The sequence below is a fragment of the Aythya fuligula genome, chromosome 18, assembly GCF_009819795.1.
Source record: "Aythya fuligula isolate bAytFul2 chromosome 18, bAytFul2.pri, whole genome shotgun sequence".
Classification (NCBI taxonomy): Eukaryota; Metazoa; Chordata; class Aves; order Anseriformes; family Anatidae; genus Aythya; species Aythya fuligula.
Window position 1 is genome coordinate 3375383 of NC_045576.1, and position 22893 is coordinate 3398275.

The following is a 22893-nucleotide window of genomic DNA, read 5'->3' on the forward strand; positions in this document are numbered from 1 at the left end:
AGCCTGAGCAAGCCCTCTGCCAGCAGCACAAGGTAAAACTTCTATTACTAAGCGAACGCAGGTGATGTGCTCATAGGATGCAATCAGTGCTTTAAAACACTGCTGGAAGAGCCGTGTAAAGCAGCCTGGAAAGACCCAAACCCACAATCCAGACTGCAAACTGGAAAGGGACAGAGGAAGAGCTGCTGAGCAGTCAGGATATGGCCCCAGGGATGGATGTCACATCCCAGCCCTGCCAAGCTGCTCTGTAACATCTCATACTGGGTGCCCAAAACAGGACAAGAGAGCTCCCTGCGTGGGCAAGGTCCCTCAGGAGCCCCGGCCTTGCACCCTGGTCCCCACATGCCAGCAGAGCTCTCGGGGCTGGCAGCACAGCACTGGGCACCCTCTGCACAGCACCAGCAGCAGCCCTGCACCTGCCGAGCACCAGAGGTCTTGTTGTTAAACCATTCTCTGGCAACAGGCACCTGCTGTGGGATCGAACCCTGCTCCGAACCGGAGCCCCTTTCTCCCATCAAAAAGTGCCCCCAGCGGAAGCCTTTGGGTACACCTGAACTCCCCAGGTGACAGTGCTAGCGGGGCATTTGAGGATCTAGACACATCAGGAGAAGTGTAGTTGCACCACATTGATTCATTGCGGTATATTCCTAGTCCAGGTGTGACATCGATTGCTGTGAGGTTACTACCCATATAGTTAAACCTTACACAGGCTGGTGCATTAACACAACCTAAAATGTTGAGTTCTTGTGGTTCCAGTGTTGTTTGAGGAAGGTATGGTGCCCAGCCATCCCAATTATTCATCGTTTCCTTGCTGATGTTCCCTGGACTGGAGCTGTTCCAACTGTGGATGAGAAGGCTTCCACTACTGGTGTTGTTGATGTCACTTGGATGCTCCTCTCTTAGTGGTATGCTGACTAAGCACGTCAGAAACGGGTTATATGCAGTCGCCATGGACAGGCAGATATGCTCTTGCCCTGTCATGTTGGCGAGGGTGACCCAGATGTTTTGTCGAGGCTGGGTGGAGACCCAGGATCTTCCAAGGCCCCAGAGTCTGAAGAGGATGATGGTTCTAACAAGGGTCATACTGCTCGCGCTGGAATCCATTTTGGTCCTCCTTCTGTGGAAACACAAGCATACCCTCGGCCCCAAGTTATTAAAGAGTATGGTCCCTCCCACACCCCAGTATTGAGATTAGGTTTTTCGACTAATGGTCTTTCTTCATATAATGAGGTGAGGCCTGTTTTTTGTGCCCCAAAATGCTTTACTGTCGGGGATACCTCTTCGTGTGAGAAAGGCATGGTTAGGTGATTCATCACGTATAACACTTTTTCTAATCTCTTTTGTGGTGTTTCCATTTTTTCCCTCTTTTTTTTTATTTTTTTTTTTTTTTTTTTCTAACAAAGACTTAACTGTTCTGTGTGTGCGTTCTACTATAACTTGTCCTGTCAGAGAGTGGGGGATTGCCGTTTTGTGGGTTATACCCCATGTGTGAAAAAACTTTTTCGTGGAGCTACTGACGTATGCGGGTCCGTTAGTTTTGATCTCTAGGGGAATGCCTAAAGCTGCAAAGGCAAGGCAAAAGTGTGCCTGAACATGTCTGCTTGTTTCCCCACGCAGGGGAGTTGCCCATACAGCATGTGAGAAAGTATCTGTAGATATATGGACATATTTCAATCTGCCAAATTCAGGAACATGTGTCACATCAGTTTGCCAAAGTTGTAGTGAGCTAAGACCTTTAGGGTTCACTTCCTGTGAAGGTCCCTGTAGCTGTTGGCTGTCAGGGCAAGTTTGTACAATAAGTTTTGCATCTTCTAGCAGAATAGAGAATTGCTTGGCCAATGGTCTAGCAGGCTGGTGAAAGAATTGAATGGAGGTGCAAGCTTGAAGTAGTTTATTAGGGACTGGGGGTTGTATGGCCAAATTGGTTAAAAGATCGGCTCGAGCGTTGCCCTCAGTGAAAACGCCTGGTAGCACAGTATGACTGTGAACATGTATCACACAATATGGGTACAGACATCTCTCAACAAGGAATAGGAGCTCTTTGAATTTTAAAAACAGCATCTCGTTCTGAATGGGGGGTATTTGTGCCCTTTCTATTCATTGTACTTCTCCTACAGCATATTGTGAATCTGCCACAATGTTTAGTGGTTCATTGGACCAATTTTTAAAAGCCATAATAATAGCATGCAGTTCTACGATTTGGGGGGAGCCCTGTACCATATTGATCGTGTGCTGCTATTGTCCATTTTTCTCCCAATCAAGATATTCCTTCACAATGGGTATTACGATGGTTTCAGGCTCAATTCCGGCCATTTCTACAATTCTTTCCCTGCCTCTTTTTATTAAGGCTGCAAACATCTCCACTCTTGTTGCTAGTGTCTTTGTGGGTTGGTGTGGCAGAAATATCCATTCCAACAAGAGTAATGGATCGGGGCATTTGGATCCCATTGCGCTAGAAGAGCTAGGGGTTGTGGGTCCTGGTTACACAAATAAAGTTGAATAGGCAATCCTTCTGCTCATCGGTGACATTGCTGCTTCATGAGTTCTCTTTCTATGTGACTCAGTGCTGTCTTTGCTTCCTTTGTCAGTTGATGAGGCACGTTGATATCATTGTCACCTTTCAGGAGATCGAACAATGGTGATAGTATTTGATTATTAATTCCACAGTAGTTTTGTATCCAATTAATATTACCAATAAGCTTCTGTAGATCATTCAATGTCTTAACTTCTTGTGTGATGGTAATGGCTTGGGGTTGAATGGTTTGTTGTAAGATTTTCCAGCCCAAGTATTTCCATGGTGCTTCTACTTGGATTTTCTTGGGGGCTATCTGCAACCCCCATGTTTGCAGTTCTTGTCTCAGCCTCTGAATTATTTCATGGGTTAATGATTCTGTAGGCACTGCTACCAATATATCATCCATGTAATGAAAAATATAGGTCTTGGGATATTGTTTTCTAACAGGGGCCAGAGCTTTAGCAACATGTATTTGGCATATGGTTGGAGAATTCTTCATCCCTTGTGGAAGAACCGTCCAGTGATATCTATCCATGGGTTCGCTTTTGTTTATTTTTGGTACCGAAAATACAAATCGTGGTGCATCCTTAGGGTGGAGTGGAACGGTAAAAAAAACAGTCCTTGAGGTCAACAATAATAATATTCCAGTTACGTGGAATCATGGTGGGAGAAGGCAAACCTGGTTGGAGAGATCCCATTTCTTCCATGACCTCATTTATTTTTCTTAAGTCGTGTAGTAATCTCCATTTCCCACTCTTCTTTTTAATTACGAGCACGGGCGAGTTCCATGGACTGGTGGTTGGGACTATGTGCCCTGCTTTCAATTGCTCCTGAACAAGTTCTTGTAACACTGCGACCTTTTCTGCAGGGATCGGCCACTGATCCACCCACACTGGTTTTTCAGTTTTCCAGGTGAGTTTCATTATCAGTCACTTTTCAATGGCTGCTACCGAAAATTTTCAGGGCATCTCACGGTGAAGTTTCCTTGTGCCATCACGTCTCTGCCAAGAAGCCTAACTGGGAAGAGAGCGGCATACGGACGTATAGAAAAGGTAGAGCCTTCTTGTGTTTTGATTGTTAGCATGTATTTGGACTGATAGGTTTGTGGTGATCCTCCTACTCCTACAAGTCCCTTCATGGTCGATTCTAAAGGCCAGTCTTTTGGCCAGTCCTTCATGGCTATAACCGTGACATCAGCCCCAGTGTCCACCAACACAGAAATAACCACCTGGGTAGTCTGTGCCAGTTTTGGATAATAAAATGTTAAAGTCATCATAGGCCTTGAGGTGGTGCGAGTGGTTGCCCAGAGGACTTCTGGTTGTCCTGTTGATCCAAACCCTGCATCACCCCATGTATTAGTTTCTGTACGGGGCACTATAGCTTTAAACAGTATCAGTTGAGCTAGCCATGTCCCAGCAGGGATATGTACTGGAGGGGAGGGTGTCCAAACCATTGCGTGTATTATGCCTTCATAATCGGAGTCGATCACCCCCAGTAGCATAAAAAGTCCCGTCAGAGTGGTGCTGGATCATCCCAATAATATAGCACTGCATCCTTCCCCTATCAGTCCCTTGACATTCAATGGTATTTTTTGGACCTTGCTGTCCCACACAGTGCAAGCTACTTTTGTGGAGAGATCCACTCCGGCACTTCCTCGGGTTTTGGCGGAGAGGGACCCCACGGAGACACACTGGGGGGGGTTGTGAGGGAGCCGCTACGGATGTCATCATGACTCGAGAGGTGGCTCACATAGCATTTGGAGTTGGCCAGCCCCCACAGGGTACTTGTGTCATCGCGCGTCCCCACCCCATGCTCGGCTTCCCATTTCCCTTTCGCAGTTGTAAGGTTTGGCCCTCTGCATTATACTCTGAGCAGCACTGGCTGGCCCAGTGCCATCCCTTTTTGCAGCGAGGACAGACACCAGGAGGAGCCGAACTACTCGCCGCCACAGAGACCCCTCCTTTCTGAGGGCAATTAGTGACAAAATGTCCTATCTCTTGACACTGAAAACATCACTTATCATTGCCCATTGCTAATGCTGCAGCGAACACACTGGCTAGTGCGGTCGTATGGTGTTCAACAGACCCCACGCAATTGCAAGCCTCTATTATTTGTACCAAGGTTGTCCCATTAGGCATGGATTGCAGAATCTTTTTACAATCTGTGTTAGCATTTTCAATCACCGGTTTCAACGTGAGAGCCTCTTTAGCTTCATGATTATCTATTTGCTTGTCCAGTGAATTCCTCAATCTGTCTATAAATTACATATAGGGTTCATTCTGCCAGTTTCAGCAGGGCCTGTAATGCTAGTTGGGCTGACTGGCGCAAGATGGCATCGTTGAGCCGAGCTTGTAATCGTGGGTCTATTAACGGCTCCGTCCCCATAAGCTGAGGAAGCCCTGCACCTATAAGAGGGTCCCCTAATGTCCTTTCTAAATTCAGCATTGCCGCTGTCTCACACAGTTCTCTCCATTTCTGTTCCCATAACAATTTTTGGGTCGGGGTGAGGATCATAGCAGCTATTTGGTGACAATCATACAGAACCAGCAACTGACCTGTCATCACTTTTTCTAATCATGATTGGGTGAAAGGCACATGCAATCCATAGGTCGTGACTGTTTTTCTCAGTTCCTTTATCAAGTCCCACTGAAAAGCATTGTACTCATTTGGCCCATTATTCCGTACTGTTACTGGAAAGGCCATGCCCATCGGGTCCCCATCTCTCAGTGCCTCTCGGTGTATATCATCCCAATACTTGCAAGGGTCAAAATCTTTACTTGATCGAGGGGTCTCGCTTTGGGGAGAGATGGGGGGCATAGAAATATCCCCTATCAGGGGTGCCAATGGTGACAAAGGTGGAGGAAACGGGCTAGGGCTTGTTTCTGCCTCCTTTACAAAATCAATGACATTGCTCTTTTCTGTCGGTGCACAAGCAGCATCTTGTGCTTCGCTTGCCTGTTCCACTGCAGTTTGTACCTTTTCTTTCTGCCCACCAAGCTCTTAACGTTTCAGTTACTAAACACCAAGTTGTCATGACCTCCACTGCTGTGGTATTTCCCCGAGAAGCAGCATCCCAAGCAATAGTCCCTGCATGTTCCCAAGTAGTTACATCAAACACCGCCAATACAGTTGATGGGGCACTGTTTTTTTGCAAAAACTTTAATTCTAGTTTCAGTTTATATGGATCATACTTTATCCCTCTTTTCTCTAAGAGTTTGCTCAACAATTTCACTATTACCTCCTCCTCAGCCGATAGGTTCGCCCCCATACTTCTGCCCGCTGCTCACCTGGGGTTAGGTGTGGTCCCAGGGTGGAAGCTGCAGTCCTGCTGTCAGCTCGATTCATTCAGCGGGGTTCCCTTCGGTCACTATGCCTGCGTTGCTCGTCCCGAATCACCCATCACGTCAGGGTCACCATTTGAAGGGAATTTATCACACTGCTCCAGGCTGGTGTGCAACTGAAGCATTTATTGAGTATACATTCTTGCATTTATACCCTCAGCATCTCTGCACGTGCCAGTTATGCTACCAGGAGAACTCGCTCATCGGTGGCTATACTAGTGTTCACGTGACTATCGTGCTCTTATTCTGCTCATTGATTTGTTGTCATGCGGACTGCTCGTGCTGGTTGTTTTCTAAACTCCTCAATTGTTACCTCTTCTTCGACTTTGTGCTACTTGTCTTGTACCTTATCTTGCATTTTTCTACTAGCTCCTTTATTTCTGTGTCTAGCAGATTCCACAGGCTTCCAAACTAAACTCCCATATTGTGTCTTCGCTCTTTCCGAACGACACTAAACGAAACCCTAACCGGAACACTGAGCCAAATTTAAAATAGGACCCCAGAAAACACATACGGTGACACTTTCTCCCATCAAAACATGTTGCCAACGGAAGCCTTTGGGAACATGTGGACTCCCCTGGTGAGCATTTACAGAACTGCACATGCAACTGGACACTTTGCCTTTGCTCTTTATAAGCAACCCTAAACGTTACCCTAAGTGGAACACTGAGCCAAATTTTAAGAGGACCCTAGAAAACATGTATGGAGCCACTTTCTCCCGTCAAAGAGGCCTCCCAATGGAAGCATTTGGTTACACCTGAACCCCCCAGGGAAGCCTTTATGCAACCCCACATGCAACCAGACTATCTGTATTTAATCTTTCTGAACAACCATAAACGTAACTCTAAAGGTTCCCCTAAGCCCATCCCTATCCCTAACCCTAAACCTAAAACTAAAACTAAACATAATCCCTAACATTAACCCTAATCATAACCCTAACCCTAACCCAAACCCTAACCCTAACCCTACCCGTACCTCACCCTAACCCTAACGCTAACCCGAAACCTAATGCTAATTCTAATCCTAACCCTAATCCTAACCCTAATACTAACCAAACCCTAACCCTAAACCTAACCCTAACCAGAACCCTAACCCTAACCCTAATCGTAACTCTAAACACTAACCCTAACAACAAACCTAACCCTAACCATAACCATAACCTCTAACCCTAACTCTAACCCTAAACCTAATCCTAAACCTAAACCCAAACCCTAACAGTAACCCTAACAGTAACACTAACCCTAAACATAACCCTAAACCTAACACTAACCATAACACTAAACCTAAATTTAAACCCTAACCCTAACCCATAACCCTAACCCCAACCCTAAACCTAACCCTAACCCATAACCCTAACCCCAACCCTAAACCTAACCCTAACCCTAACGGCGGATCTAACCCTAACCCTCACTGTTACCCTAACACTAACCCTAACCCCCAAAAGTGCCCCCAAGGGATGCCTTTGGGTACACCTGAACTCCCCAGGGGAGCCTTTATGCAGCCCCACATGTAACTGGACTCTGTGTCTTCGCTCTTTCCAAACAACCCTAAACGTAACCCTGACCGGAACACTGAGCCGAACCCCAGGTTTGGGGTCCTACACAAGCAGTCCAGGGGCAGCTGGCGGGGTCAGGCTGCTGAGAAGGAGCAGGACCGCAGTGAAGCAGAACGCCCCTGCTGGGTGCGAACCTCCCAGGGCTCCCCCAGGCAGACCAACAGACAAGGAGAGAAGCTCAGAGGAAGATCAGAGGTACAACCTACTGGCAGGCGAGGCCAAACAATGGGGTGAATTGCGGGCTTCTTTGCAATCTCTCCTGCCAATAGGTCATTTTCTCCCATTTCATCCCTGCTTTCGGGGCCATGCACCTGCTGGGGGCCATAAATCCCCCTGCTGGGGAAGCCGCTGGTTTTCTTCTGGTGGTGGGGGAGGACAATCCTGGCTGGGCAAGGACAGAGCTGCCTCAGGCTTGGCATCGTCATGATGAGTTAGGAAAATTCCTGCTGCTAACCCTGCGGGGCTGAGCATGGCTCTGGTGTAACCCCAGTGCCTGCAGCAGGGCAGGTGAGCTGCTCTTTATGGGGGTCTCCATCCTGCTGGCCTGGCAGCAGCTCCCTGTAGCTCTCTGTCATGGCTTGGAAAAGGAAAATGAACGTTTCTGGAGCTGAGGCCACTTGGAGGATGCTCCCCAAGCCATTCCCACAGCAGGGCTGAGCCGGGAGCCCCCAGAGCTGCAGCCTTGGGCAGGGGTGCACAGGGAGCTGCAGCTCCTCTTTGTAGGGGGGTAAAATTCATCCTGGCCCCTCGAGGGGCTCGGCTGAGCACCAGCACACTCAGCACAGCTCGGGCAGCGGGGGCAGGATCCCCCTGGTTGTGCTGAAGTCTCTCTGGGTGAAATTCACAGGTTATTTTTCAGACCCCCCCCCATTCAATAACAGGACCCGGGGTTGGGAGATGCTCTCCTCTTCCCTGGCCTCATGCTGGACCTCAGGGCCGGCCTCGCCACTTATGAATGACCTGATCCAGACACGGCTCGTGTTGCTGCTCATTTCTGTGCTGGCGATCGGCTCTGGGTGCCCCAGACCTGGGGGTTTGGGGTGTAGGGTGCTCCGTGCTGGGTCTGGCTGTGGGTACAGCTCCCCAGCCTCGGGCGAGTCCCCGTCCCCCATCCTGGGCTGGTTTTCCTCATTTCTGGCTGTCGTTGCCCTGACCCATCCTCTGCCCTGGCAGAACCGTGTCTGCCGTCGGAGGAATTAACGGGCAGATGTAATTAGCAATGTCAGGCACAGGCAGAAAGCCGGCGGGGGGGGGGGGGTGCAGATGGCTCCTGGCACCTGCTCTGCTCGGGGCCGTCTGCCGAGCTGCAGGGGGACTGGAGGCTGAGCTGAGTCCTCTGAAAGAGCTCTCCCAGGGCAGGTTTGCTTCGTGCCCTCCTGATCCAAAGCACCGGGTTGCTCTAAGGGATCTGGGAGTAAAAGGGTCTGAGCGAGATCCCTCACTCAGGGTGTAGGCACAGCTCTGCCTTGTTCCTGGCTGTGGCCCTGAGCAGGATCCCAGCAGGGCTGAGTGCAGGGTGTGCCCAGAGGGAGCTGCTGGGGGTCCTAAGGGTGCCAAGGGGTCCCGGCTGGCACAAACCCTCGCTGTGCCGGCACAGCACAGCCCCAGGGCAGGGTGAGGAGCCCTAAAATCAGGGTTTTAGGGTGAGCAGGACATGAAGCACGGCTCAGTGCCCGTGGCTGAGATGGGTTCGTGCTCCCAGCTCGGCAGCTGGCCGGAGCCCAGGGCTAAGAGCATCGGCTGCGGTGGAGGGATGGAGATGGAGAGAGGAGGAGGAGGAGGAGGAGGGATGGAGGAAGGGAAAAAGGGAAAGGACGGAGGGAAGGAGGAAAGGGGAAGGAGGGAAGGAGGCAGGAGGGCAGCACCTCCCGGTGGTGAGGATGGAGGAAAGGGAACCCCCGGAGAGGGACTGGAGCAGGAGCAGGAGCAGGAGCAGGAGCAGGAGCAGGAGGGCTGCCAGCCCCGGGCAGGCTCTGCTCCGCTATCCAACGGGGACAGAGCCGTGCCGAGCCGTGCCGAGCCGAGCCGAGCCGTGCCGGGCCGTGCCGTGCCGGGGCGCTGTCCGCGGTGCTTGAAGGCGAGCGGGGCGCTGTCCGCCGTGCTGCAGGGAGCGGCTCTGCCCGGCACGGCCCCCCCTTGGCCCGGTTCGGCCCCTCCTTGGCCCGGCACGGCCCGGCCCCCTGCCGGCTCCCCCCCCCGCAGCCGGATCCGGCCCCTGCAGCCCGGCCATGGAGCCCGCAGGCCCGGCGGGGGCCGGCTACAACGAGGCGCTGCTGCACAAGGTAGGGCTGGGGCAGGCAGCTGGGGGGGCGCAGGAGGGCTGGGGGGCTGTGAGGGACCCGGGGGGGGATGCTGGGGAGATGCGGGACCACCGGCCGGGGGCAGGGGGCGGCCCGAAGTTCCCCCGCTAACTCCGTGCCCTTCCCCTCCTCGCCCCTCCTGCTCCTCTGGGCTCCGTTTGCAGCCCCCATCCCGGTTTGGGGAGGTTTGGGGGGGTCGGTTCCGATGCCGGGGGACGGTGGGGGGGTCCCGGGGGGCTCGGACGTGGGTGCAAAGCGGAGCCGGAGAGGGGCCAGCCCCGCCGTGCTGCCCGCAGCAGCTCTGTGCCTGCCCCGGGGGCTGAGGGGCAGCCGCAGCCCGTGCCCCGCTTGCAGGAGGCAGCTGAAGGAGCCGGGACACCGCTGCCCTCCTGCTTTTCAAGTCCTTCTCCTTGGCCCTGGGGCCGTTTCGTAACCCCGCATGGCCGGGGGGGTGCTGGGGCTGCCGCTGCCCCCGGCTGGCTCAGGATCTGCTGCAGGCTCTGCTGGAGCACGGCCCCGGCTCCCTGCGCCCAGGCACTGCCCTGCAACTCCGGGAAGCAGGGGGAGATGCTGATCTCTGCCACATATCTCCCTTTTTCTTTTTTTTTTTCTGTCCTCACGCTGTTTTTCTGCAGTCCCGAATGTGCCCGTGCAGGGCTTGCACTTCTGGGGACCAGAGCAAAGCAGGGGGCTGGGGGGAGGCAGGGCAAGGGCTGGAGCCCGGAGGGTTTCCCCTCGCAAACCCCAGCCTGTCTGACATCCCACTTTACTCAGGGCAGCGTGCCCAGCCCTTGATTAGCAGGAAAATATCAATTACTACCGACTCTCATTCCTGCTGCACACCGAGAAGAGAGGACGTGTCCCTGGGGATGACTCGAGAAACTCTGAATCTTCGCAAAGTCTTAATTAACTCCCTCATCTCCAGCAGCACGCTGCTGCAGCTGGGGTCGATGCTGCTGGAGATGAGTTTCCAGGCAGAAGAGCTGCCCGGGCAGATCACCATCCAGCCCCTCGTTCTCTGCCTTTTCCCTGGGTGTTTTGCTGCCGCTGCTGGCTGGGTTGCTTGTCATGCAGAAACAAGAAAGCTCCGGGGCCATGAGGCAGCAAATACCTCAACAGATCCGGTTCCTGCCCGAGGAATCACATTGCAGATGAGCTGAGAAAGCCCCGGAGAGCTCGCTCTGGAAGCAAAGGTTAACTGGTTGCTGGTCGGGGGCTAAAAGCAGGTCTGAGGGGGGAGAGAAGCAAGGTGGAAATCGAAGCAGGGACGGCAGAGGTTTGTTCTGGGCTGTTCCAGAAAACTTTCACTTGGCACGGGATGACAGACTCTGCTTTCAGGTGATGTGACCCGTTGCCAAATTGTTCTTCCTTCCGGAGGATGCTCGGATCCACTCAGCTGGAACAAGCCACAGGGGAGGAGAGCGATGTCCCCGCTGAGCCACGGTGCTGGGGGGGGATCGATCAGGGATCTCCTGGGTGGGTTTTGGGTTGGTGCCCAGCCCTAGGGCTGCTGTCTCAGCACTGCAGTGCAGCCCCTGCTGGGGCTGAGGCTGGGGAGGGTCCTGGGCTCAATGAGAGGGGCTCAGACACCCACCTGCCTGCAGCGGGGTGGCTCCATAGAGCAGGTAAAAACAAGTGACAGGTTCTGCTGACCCAGGAGCAAACCTGTGGGGCTGGGCTCCAGCAGCTCAGGGAGCAGCCCACGCACAGAGTGCCTCTCCCTTCCCTGCCCTCCCTTACCAGGACTGTTTTTTTTTCACCTGCTGGGCTCCCAGGCGCTGCAATTTTAGCTCAGGTCCAGCTGCCACATGCTAAAGCTCAAAAAAACAAACCAAAAAAGTAACCTCAGCCCACGTGCGCCATCCCAGCTCTCCTACTGCTCGGCTGGCACTGGAAATGCACCTCCCTAAGCTGCCTTGACAGCCGTGCAAAACCTCTCTTCTCCAGGCGCTCTAGCCCCAAATCTCTGCTCATGCGCTGCCAGGAGAGAGATCCCAGCACGTCTCCTGCTTGGGTTCACCCCCAGCACCCATCGATGGCTCTGCTTTGTCTCTGCCTGGAGCTGGCAGTGGTTTTGAAGCGAGGGCACTTCTCTAGGTCCGGAGAAGTCCCTAGCCCAAAAGCTGCAGGCAGGATTTTTTGGGGTTGGGCAGCTCCGCCTGGCTCCCTGCAGGGGTGGTGGCGGGGGCTGAAGCTGCCTCTGCCCACGCAGGGCACGGGGACGGCTTCCCCAGCCTGCACTCACGGTGCCCTCCTCTGGGTTGTGGGCCCTGGCATGTTGTGCTGAGTGCTTTTTATTTCCCATTTTCCAGGCAAAAGCATTCCCGTGGGAAAACAGTGGGGCTGAGGGCATGCTGGGGCGGGCAGGCTGCGGGAGAGGGGGGCTGGAGGGAGGCAGGGAGGATTTGGAGCTTCCCAGGTGGCAGCCTTGGTGTTATCACAGCTCTGGGATGCCCGAGTTGAGCTCTCGATGGCTGGTGAGCAAAGGGGTTTCCTCCGTGCTGTACCCCACAAAGCCCCGAGCTTTTCCCGAAGCCACCACCAGCACGTCCCCGTCCCCTGCTGCCGCTCCTGCGCCTGCTCAGCGGTGCTGAGCCGCTGCCTCTCCCCAGCAGATCCAGATTTCTACCATGATTAAGTCATGAAGCAGCTCCTGAGTCGTCTCTGCTAGAAATCCCGGTTAAATTATTGATGGGGAGCCTGCCTTTTGTACAAGTTCCCTAAATCCCAGGCCCTGGAGGCTTCCTGGAGCTCAGCCCAGCTCCCCCCCCCTCCATAATTAATGCCATCCCCTGCATTAACCGTGCCCAGAGCTTTGCTGCACCTTGGGGCACTGGTGTTTTACTGGAAATAGTGTGTGGCCCTAAAATAGCACCGGGTGCTGGCAGGGAAAATCCCCCAGGACTGAGCTCAGCCTCTTCTGGGACCTCACCCCACTGCACGAGGGCTTCCCCTGGGGACTTTGTGCCTCCCGGAGCCCACCCAGCTCCCACGCAGGCTCCCCAGCTCCAGTGACCTGCAAGCAGCCCGGTGTGCAGTTGGGAAAGGGGGGGAAATTTGGGGTTGTGGACCTGGCTGCAGGCTGCTGCCTCTCAGACTGCAGGAGGTTTGGGGTTTGGGATGGTTTCTTCTGAGGGAAAACGCAGATTCACTGCGTTTTCTGTGGGATCTGTGGGTGCCAGGAGCCACGGGGCTGGGCGGTGTGAGAGGGGGGATCCCCCAGGGCATGAAATCTGCTGGGGCAGGGGCGAGGTGCGGAGCCCAGGATGGAGCAGGGCTGCAGGAGCTGCAGGGTCTGAACCCCACGGGGAAAGCGGGGGCAGCAAAATAACGTGGGCACGGGCAGAGGTGGCAGCACAGCTCCCGTGCTCGGCAGAGCTGCGTCTATAGGAACGCCCACGTCCTGAAGGACGGGGCCAGAAGCACTTCTGGGCGAGCCGTCTGCTAGCGGAGTGTTTATTCCTCCTCGTGGCGCTGGGACGGGGCTCCAAGGGCCTCGGTTTCCTGGCGGGACGGAAACGTTTGCACCCGGGGGCTTTGCAAACAAATCCCAGAGCTGGCAGGGAGGGGAGGGAGAGCCTCGTGCTCGTACCTCGGGCCGGAGACGGGGAGGAACCAGGGCAGGCACCGAGCAGAAGGGAAAGGGCTGGGAGGAGGACGGGCTCCACTGGGACACGGGGCCATGGACCCGCAGCCCCCTGGTCTCTTCTGCTGGGGTCCAGGAAACTCGTGCCCCTTGCAGGAGGGCTCTGGGGCTCTGCAGGAGGGGACGTGGAGGCACAGACCGAGGCTGCCTCTCCCCCAAAGCTTAGCCTGGGGCAGGGCCATGGATTAGGAATGCTCCAAGGGGTGGGAATCCCTCCCCAGGCAGGCAGCAGGACCAAAGGTGAGGGCGAAGGACAGGGCACCATGGCTCGAGCCATCTGGCCGTGGTGCCCGGCAGCCTGCGGGGACAATCTGCTGCCCAGCGGGGCTGCTCATGGGGCCGGGCTGCCCCCCTGCTCCTGCTGCTGCCACCCCCGAGACCCCTTCCCTTCTCCTCCTTCCCCCAAAACGAGCACCCTGGGGGCACACTGGGGTATCGCCAGCCCCCGTGCGCTGATGTTCCTTGGCGCGCCCCTTGCAGACCATCCTGGTTGGAGACAGCGGCGTGGGGAAGACGTCTCTGCTGGTCCAGTTTGACCAGGGCAAGTTCATCCCAGGCTCCTTCTCCGCCACCGTGGGCATTGGCTTTACGGTAAGAGCCCGGTCCTCGGGGCTGGGGCTGGGGGAACCCGGCAGAGGGCTGGGGGGATTCGGAGCCGCCTTTGGCTGCGCGCTGCTGGGGCTGGAGGAGGCGCCGTGCGGTGACCCCATGGCAAGGCCGTGCCCCTGCATCGCTCCTGGGGAGTCTCCTTCAGCAGCCAGCGCGGGTCCTGCCCGTACAAAACTCAAGCAGATGGTGGCAGAGCTGCCAAAAGCCCCAGGCTGCCATCCAGAGCTATTTGTAGAGTCGCCACGGGGCTGGCAGCGGCTCTGGAGCGTGTCCCCACTGCCGGGGAGCCCGGATCGGAGACCCAAGTCTGGGACCCCACACACAGCAAGGCCAGCCCCACACAGCAGGTTCGCTCCCTGGTTCAGGCCAAGGAAGCAGGGAAACATGCTGCTGTGCCCCTGGGGGGGCTGAGGAGGCTCAGCCGCCCTCCCCACCCTCCCCAGCTCCTGGATGTTTTATTTTTCCCACTCCAAGAGGCAGCGCAGGCAGGCGATGCTGGGCCGGGCTCCTACCCCTTATCCCCAGCTCTCCCCCCATGCAGTGAGCTCAGCTTGGCCCCGGGGCTCTGGCAGCGATGGGGGGCTCCTGGCCAGCCCCCTGTGTCCAGCCCTGTGTCACGCTGTCCCCTTCCCTGTCCCCATCCGCTCACAGCTCGGAGCAAGCAGCAGCCAGCCCGGGGAGCCCCCACGGGGCCGGATGCCCCCCATCCTCCCTCCCAGCACACCGCAGCAGGGCTCGGCCTCATCCAGCAGCTCCACGTGCCCCGGTCCTCAGCTCCGGGCACTGTGCTGGCCACAGAGCCTGCAGGAACTCCGAATGCCCCGGCTGGGACTGGAAATCCTGCTGCCATTTCCACGTCCCCAGGGGCAGCGAGGGGGTGGCTGCAGCACGGAACGGGTGGCGGTGCCGGAGCAGGGGGCAGGGATCTGTGTCCCGTGAGGATCCGCTGGGGTCCCGGGGGAAATAAATCAGGGGCTGAAGGCACCAGGGTGAGATGCCCGTGGCCCCTGTGAGGCCGAAGCCCCCAGCAGCCCTAAGGTGTGGGTCTGGCTTCGTGGAGAGGTTTTGGGGTGATGCAACGCCCCCGGCTCTCTCCGCGGGACCTCTCCTGCGTTCCCACACCTGGGCTTATCCCAAATGAGTCGGGAGACGCACAAAGCCCCAAAGGTGGATGGAGGGGGCTGGGGGCTGGGCGAGGGTCCCGGCAGGGGGAGTGGGAGCCCCAGCACCCAGCAGGGGGGGGCAGAGGGAGCCCCAGCACCCCTCCGGCTGAGCACGGCACCGCTGCAGCGCCTGGCCGCAGCTTCCTGCTAACGGCTCCTGGGGGGGGTGCTGGGGGTGTAACTGGTGTAACTGGGGTGAGCCCGTCCCCCTGCAAGCAGCCGCCCCTCGGTGATGCTGCAGCGCCGGGGGTCTTCATCCTTGCAGCCCAAGGGGTTTTTGGGGGGCTGCTAAGTGTGGGGGTGGCCCCATCATTGTGTCCGTCCCCCCCCCCATGTGTGCACCCGCACGGAGGTGGCAGGGCTCGGTGCTGCTCGGGGGGGGGGCAAGGGCAGGGTTCCTGGAGGAGGAGGAGGAGGAGGAGGAGGAAGAGGAAGGCGTGCCGGGACGCACGGCTCCTCTCGGCCGCACCATGAGCAGGGTGGGGGGCAGCGGGGCCCCCCCGGCACCGCCGCAGGACTACGAGGTGGCCGGCAAGGTGCGGGGCGGTTTGCGGGGGACCAGGGGATGGAGGCTGGGGCTCCATGGAGGCTGGGGCTTGGCGGAGGCTGCTCTGGGAGCCGGCTGCCTCCCGCTGCAGAGGGAGCGAGCGGGGACGGGAAGGGGCAGAGGGTGGCGGGGGGTGACAGGAGGTGACAAGGGGTGACAGGGGGTGACAGGGGGTGACAAGGGGTGGCAGGGGGGTGCTCGCTGTGTGGGTGCCAGCCCCGGCAGTGTGCTCGTTGCCTTCTTGAAGCTCGGGATCCCTCCTGGCACGATCCCATTGCCGGGCAGGGAAAGGGCAGCGTGGGAGGGGAGCGGGGCAGCAGCGGGTACGCGCCGTGCCGGCGGGCAGCGGGGCAGCGCCTGGGCTGGGGCCTGTTTGCTTTGCAGGAGGGGACGAGAGCCCTGTTTGCTTTGCTGTCTGCAGCCGGCAGGGCCCTGGGAGGCAGCGGCAGGGTTTGCCCCAGCCGTGCACCAACCCCCGTGAGGGGCACACCCAGGGGGGGCACCGGGGCTGCTCCTGTGGCCGGCTCCCCAGGAGCACTCCCGGGTCTGGCGATGCTCCGGGGTGGCCAGGAGATGCCTTTGGTGCTGAGTTCCCAGCACCTCCCTTCCTCGGGGGGACGGCAGAGCTGCACCACTGGTGTCCCCCCCCCCGGCTCTCACGGGGCTCCCCGCAGGACAAGCCCTGGGGACGGGGGGGGGACAAGAGGGGACAGCGGGGAGCCCGGTGCTGCTGGGGACACCCCCGCCGACACCTCCCCTGCGCCTGCCTTGCAGGTGATGTTACTCGGAGACTCGGGCGTGGGGAAAACCTGCTTCCTGCTGCAGTTCAGAGACGGGGCCTTTCTCTCCGGGACGTTCATAGCCACCGTGGGCATAGATTTCCGGGTGAGAGCACCGCGGCCGCCTGCCCTCGCTGCCCAGGGGACGGGCGGCCCTGGCTCCCCCGGGGCCCTGGGGACAGGCTGGGGGGACGGACGGACAGATGGACGGATGGATAGGGGCTTCGGGGCTTTTAGGGCCTCCGAACCCCAAACTGTCTCCCACCAGTACCAAATGTGGTTGTTGGTGGCTGCTGAAGCTCCTGCACCTCTCCGCGGCAGGGCCGCACCAGCAGCTGCGGGCGGAAGAGCGAGTGGAGCGCAGGCACTTCCCCTTCAATTAGCAAAACTGAACTTCGTTTGTGCTCATTTTACACCTACAATCCGTCCTGTGGGGTGCTTGGGAGCTTCACCTGGCCGGGGCAGACACCTCGGGGGGCGAGCGATGCTCCCATGGAGTTACCCCGTGCAGCCCCGTGCCACCCGGCCCCGCTGCCCTCCCCTCCGGCCGCTTTCTGCAACCAAACCACAGCCGGGCCCTCACCTCTCTGTGGAGGCAGCGTTCAAGCAGCTCGCCTTCCGCCAGGAAGAGCCGCTTGCAGCACGAATTAAAACCCTTTCAGTGGGTTGGGTGCCGGGGGGGAGCCCTGGGCCGTGTTATCGTGGCGCTTCCTCCGCGCCCTAGGGGAAGAAACCCCCCCGTGCCCAGCGCCGCGTGGCCTTGGGGGTGCTGCCGGCTTGTGGGCACCCCCTCGGCCCCACGTTGGTGTCCCACCAGCTGCTGTGTGGCTTCCTGCCCCCCAGCAGCGCGCTGATGGTGCTTTTTTCTTTCACTCATCCCACATCGCAAGCTAACCCCCCCCCCCCCCCCCCCGTTTTTGTCATCGCAGAAGCTGACTTTCTACCTCAAACAGTTCCAGGAAACCCAATTATTTATACGCGCCTTCCGTTTCCAGACCCACCCCCGAGCACGAGCCTTCAGAAGACTCTTGCAACACCCTCCGAGCAACCCACGCTTTTCTTTTTACTTTTTCTAGAGGGAAGGCCCCGGGCTCCGGGGTTTGGCTCAGCCATGGCTCGGTGCCCCGAGCCGCTCGCCTCCCCGCCACGGGGGCTGGAGCAGGGGCAGCCCCCAGCAGGACCCCCCCAAGATGCCCTCAGAGAGCTCCACGGGGACGGCGTTTGGCCGATCCCACAGCGTCTGCTGGCCCTGAAGGCTCTCCTTGTCTTTGCCAGGGGCACGAGCGCGGAGCCAAATTCCTCGCAACGCCCAGCGAGGACACAGGGCGGCTTTATGCCGGGCAAGCACCAGGGGAGGCTGCCCGAGGACAGCCCTACAGCCCCCCCGTGACCCTGTGCCCCCCGGGAGCACGGGGTTTTGTAGCAAGGGGGCTCCATCCTGCAGCCCCAGCTCCACCCGCGGGGCTCTGTGCTCACCGCCTCGTCCTCTCCTTCTCCCCCGCAGAACAAGGTGGTGGCCGTGGATGGCGTGAAGGTGAAGCTGCAGGTGAGGGTTGGGGTTTTTTTGGGGGGGGAGCAATTCCCGGCCCTGCTGCCGCGTGAAATGGGCTCGGCACCGTGGTCCCACAGGGCTGCAGGGGGGTCCCCAGCCGGCGGGGCGCTGCCTGCTCTCATTGGGACGATTTCTGGCAGATTTGGGACACGGCGGGGCAGGAGCGTTTCCGCAGCGTGACCCACGCCTACTACAGGGATGCCCAAGGTGGGTCGGGGGCCGGGGGTGTGGGCGAGCCCCCCGGGACCTCTCCCCGCAGCACCAACGCCCTCGGCCCCTTCCCTTCCAGCCTTGCTCCTGCTCTACGACATCACCAGCAAGATGTCCTTCGACAACATCCGCGTGAGTGCCCCCGCCCCGTGTTCGTCCCCAGGGATCGGGGACACCTGTGTTTTTTTTGGGGATGGGGAGTGGGGATTTTAAGCCTGTTTTGCAACAAGCACCGCTTGTTTTGGGCAGACCCGGGCAGCTCGGAGCTCGTCCCCTTGGGCACGTTTTGTTTAGGGGCATGGCGAATGGGGAAAGCTTGGGGTGGGGGCGAGTCACCTGTAGGGCTGAGGAGGAGAAGGGGTGTTCACAGAGCTCTCCACCTCATTCTGGAATGGTTCCCACTGGGAAAAAAAAAATAAAATTAAATTTAAAAAGGTTTTCCCAGCCCTCCCGGGGGGCTGTGCAGGGTGAGGGGTGCTCCCCCCCGACGCAGCCCCGCTGTCCCCGCAGGCCTGGCTGACGGAGATCCACGAGTACGCGCAGAAGGACGTGGTCATCATGCTGCTGGGCAATAAGGTGCGTGTAGGGCCCCCGTTCCCCTCACCCCGAGGCTGTCCCTGCCCTGGCCGTGCCTCCGAGGAGGGCTGGGGCTGGGGGGGTCCCTGCCCTCCAGGGGAATCCAGGCTGGAGGTGACCCCAGAGGGCTGGGGGGGCCGGGGAGCCGCGTCCCTGGCAGCCAGAGGAGGGCAGCACGAGGCTGAGGTTCCTGGTATGGGGTGATCCCGGTGTGGGTGCCGGGTGCTGGGTGCCGGGTGCTCAGCAGGTTCTCCTCTGGGCAATGGGCATTCCTGGTTCCCTGAACCCCACAGATCCTGGGAGCCCCCCCGTGCGCCCACCTGCCTGCTTGCGGGGTGCCCCCGGCTGGGCGACGCTCTCCCTTTTTCTGCAGGCTGACGTGAGCAGCGAGCGGGCCGTGAGGACAGAGGACGGAGCCTCGCTGGCCAGGGTGAGCCGTGCCCGAGTCTGCACCCCCTGCTACACCCCCACAGCACCCCAGGCACGGGCGCTTCATTTAGGGACCCCGTGTGGCTGTGCCACCCACTCCGCACGGTGCCCAGACCTGCATGGCACAGGTGGCACAGCAGGGAGGGGATGTGACCCCGTTCCCAAACCCCACCCAGCCAAAGGGGGTGATTTCTGGGGGGGCAGGAGGGGGTCTGGGACTGCCCCCTGATGGGGCCATGCCGCCCTCGCAGGAGTACGGGGTGCCCTTCATGGAGACGAGCGCCAAGACGGGGATGAACGTGGAGCTGGCCTTCCTCGCCATCGCCAAGTGAGTGCACGGGGCCGGGGTGGGGGGAGCAGGGGGTGTCCCCCGGGGGTAACGGGGCCCTGCCGCCCCCAGGGAGCTGAAGCAGCGAGCGCTGCAGCCGCCGGACGAGCCCCGCTTCCAGATCCACGACTACATCGAGGCGCAGCAGAAGAAATCCGGCTGCTGCGCCTTCGCCTGAGAGCGGCGGGCAGGGACCCGGGCGCAGGCAGGGCTGGGGCAGAGCGGGGCCCAATCCTGCCCCCGGCACCCACGGGTGTGCCGAAGCAGAGGGTGCAGGAGGAGGGACGTTATTCCAGGCGTGGTGCTGAGCAGGGCCCGGATCCTGCCACCCTGCGGGGTGGTGCCGGGGGCTCGCCGTGCGCCCCAACCACGGCGCGGTGCCTGCCAGCCCGAGGGACGTGGCGGTGCCACCGTCACCCCAGCAGGACTCAGGATACGGCCCCAGCACCCGGCCTCTCCTCCCCTGCGGCCGCTCGTGGCCTCGCTGTGCTCCCATCCAGCTGGGAGGGCCGGATCCTGCCCCGCTTCCCCGCTGCTTCCCCCCGGGGAGCCGCCGGACCCATCCCCGTGCTGGTGCCCAGCCCTGGCCGCGGCTCCTCGCCGGCACCTCCGGGGGTGTCCCCGCCTGCCCCCCGCCCGCCACAGCTGGAGCAAGAGATAAAGGAGCCCCCGGTGACTTCGAGCACACGCGGCAGTTTGAAAAACCTTCATTTCCCCCCTGGTGCAGCTGTGGGGTTTGGAGATTTTTATTTTTCTTTATTTAAGGGAAAAGCTTTTTGCGTTTCCGCCCCCCCCGGACCAAACCAGCTGCGGCCTCACGCAGGCTGGGGACGGGGCTCAAGCGGCCCTTGGTGGTCTGGAGACCTTCTGCAGGGTCCCTGGGCCCGTAGTGGGTCGGGGGCACTCGTGCGTGTCCCAAAATGAGCTCGGCGGGGTGCGGGGTGCGGGCAGCGAGGCTCAGGCACCGCGGGGCTGCGGCTCCAGTGCTCAGCATCACCCCCCCCCAGCACCCTGTGCCATGTAGGGCACCGGGACAGGGAATATTTGGGACAGGGAATATTTGGGATGGGGAATATTTGGGACAGGGAATATTTGGGATGGGGAATATTTGGGGTGCTGCTGGAGGTGCCCAGGGCAGCTGCAGGGCACACGACCCCCATGCACAGGGGGGCTGCCGGGCACAGCACCCCCTCAGCACCCCCCCCGCCCTGGTGCCCCCTTTGTCCCCGCTGTCCTGCCGGGTGTCTCTGTGCAAGTTTACAGATTAAAGCTGGGTATTTTTGAGGCTTTGCATCCGCCTGTTTTTCTTTTTTCTCTGCCTGAGAAATCCCTGCCCCGGGCCTGCGACGTGGGAGGCTGCTGCGGCCAGGCTGCAGGGGAGCGGGACGGGGACCCCCAGGACCCCCGCGGCGCCTCGGGGTGGGAGAAGCCCCCGCAGCCCCCTGCTCCTCGCCAGGGCTCAGCCCGCACGTTTCAGCCAGTCCAAAGGTGAGAGGGGAGGGCTAAGCGCGGCCGGTTAAATTAAAACCAACCTCCTCCCCTGCTGCTCCGGCGGTGCGGAGTTCAGCATTCCCCAAATAACTCCGGCTTCCCACCAATGGCATCCGCCTCTTGGCTGAGGTCGGCAAAAAAAAAAAAAAAAATAATGCTGGAGAGCTGCAGCACAAGCAGACGTCGGCGCTTTTCTGTTCCCCACCCTCTGGCACGAGCTGTGCCAGCGTCCCGGGGCTGCTGGAGCTGTCCCCAGCAGTGCCCCCAGCACCCTGGGCTCCACCGGGGACCCGAGCGCGGTGCCGGCTGTTTCCTCCCCTCCTTATCGGGGCTGCAGGCTCACAGCAGCCCTGCCAGGGCCGGGTTTTGTTTCCTGAATTCGAGGAGCGTTCCCCGAAAAGCGCGCCCGCTGCTCCCCGCCTCGGATGAGGACAGCCGGGGGGGGTTTTGCTGCTCGCAGCCCCTGCGCTGCGGGGCCGTGCCGAGGCCGGCCGGGCACACGGGGCGCTTGGCCTGGTTTTCTCCCGCTGGTTTCCTCCTCTGCTGCCCACCGTGGGATTCCTCCCGGCTGCCGTTCTCAGGGCCGAGCGGCAGCGGGGTGATGCTCAGCGGGGCGAGGAGACGGGCGGCCCCCCCTGCTCCTCATCCCTCCCGGTGTCGTTGCCTTCCCCCGGCACTTCCCAGCCCTCTGCAGCCCCACGGGGCCGGAGCAGAGCCTCCCGTCCTCCCCAGCTGGCTGGGGCTCAATTAACTATGCTTAATTAAGCGGCCCCGAGGACCTTTGGCCGGGCTGAACTCCAGCTGAGGCTGCGGAGCCCGGCAGTGAGACCTGCCCCCGCAGCCCAGGCTGACCCCAAAGCCGGCGCTCCCCACTTCCACAGCCTCCTGGGGCCGCTTCTGCTTTCCAGGAGGGCGCGGAGCAGGGCAGGGCCGTGGCACAGCCGAGCCCCGGGGGTCATCCAGCCGGGGAGCGCCCCGTGCCAGCGGAGCCGGGTGCTGAGCAGGGTTTGGGGACGGTTCGGGGGCTGCGCTCCCATTCCCAGCACCCAGCGGGTCGGCAGTGTGCACGGCCTCCCCTGCAGCTTTTCCCCTTTCCCGTGCCAGGCAGCTTCTCTCTGCTCCTTTCACTTCTCTGCACCCCGCGCACCCTGCAAAGCCCCACTGGGGGCTGGGGGTGACTCCACAGGGGAGCAGAGCTGCAGAGAGGTTTAGGGGTGATCCCACAGGGGAGTTGGGGCGGCCCCATAGGGGAGCAGGGCTGCAGCAGGGGGCAGGGGCAACCCCATGGGGGGCCGGGGTGACCCCACGCGGGGAGTGGGGCTGCAGTGGGGAGCTGGGGTGGCCCCAGGGGACACTGGGGGTGGCCCCATGGGGCAAAGGGTTGGCAGAGGGGGTTGGAGGGAACCCCACGGGGGAGCAGGGGGGACCCTATGGGGGACTGAGGCTGCAGCAGGGGGAAGGGGTGACCCCACAGGGAACTGGGGGCGCCCGCATGGGGGAATGGGGCTAAACAGGGGGGTCGTGGGCAACCCCATGGGGGTCAGGGGGCGGCCCCACAGGGCAGTGGGGCTGCAGAGGGGGTCGGGGGCGACCCCACAGGGACCCGGGGTGCCCCCCCAACCCCCGCGCCCTCGGGGCCGGGGCGCGCCACGGGGGCGGGGCCTCATTTCCATAGCCCCGCCCACCCGCGCTTTATTTCCATATCCCCGCCCTCCTTCTTTCCTAGCCGGGCGGAGGCCACGCCCCCCTCTCCCTCCGATTGGCCGCCGCCCCCCGGCGGCCCCGCCCCTCGCTATAAAAGCCGTCGGCGGGGCGCGGGGCGGCGCAGAGCGGGCGCGGTGCAGGCGGCGCC

The 22893-nt window shown here is 59.8% G+C and overlaps 1 protein-coding gene across 2 annotated transcripts; it reads left to right on the forward strand.

The window, feature by feature from the left end:
• The first annotated feature begins 9343 nt into the window (after nt 1–9343).
• On the forward strand, nt 9344–20843 carry RAB37 (RAB37, member RAS oncogene family). Of its 2 annotated transcripts, XM_032199985.1 has the most exons (10): nt 9344–9693; nt 13838–13948; nt 16451–16561; nt 17960–18001; nt 18148–18214; nt 18297–18349; nt 18728–18793; nt 19167–19223; nt 19474–19550; nt 19623–20843. In XM_032199985.1, exons 1-10 carry the CDS (start codon nt 9640–9642, stop codon nt 19726–19728), a joined length of 744 nt encoding a protein of 247 aa, XP_032055876.1. In that variant the 5' UTR covers nt 9344–9639; the 3' UTR covers nt 19729–20843. The 2 variants fall into 2 exon arrangements, with proteins under 2 accessions (XP_032055876.1, XP_032055877.1); XM_032199986.1 differs by lacking the exon at nt 16451–16561 and having other exon boundaries at nt 9348–9693.
• The last annotated feature ends 2050 nt before the right edge of the window (nt 20844–22893 follow it).

Bases quoted from the DNA above. Each gene is read 5' to 3' on its own strand.
- RAB37 (XM_032199985.1), top strand. From the start codon at position 9,640: ATGGAGCCCGCAGGCCCGGCGGGGGCCGGCTACAACGAGGCGCTGCTG. The intron at 18,002-18,147 runs GTGAGGGTTGGG...GATTTCTGGCAG, and splicing joins GCGTGAAGGTGAAGCTGCAG to ATTTGGGACACGGCGGGGCA. The intron at 19,551-19,622 runs GTGAGTGCACGG...TGCCGCCCCCAG, and splicing joins GCCTTCCTCGCCATCGCCAA to GGAGCTGAAGCAGCGAGCGC.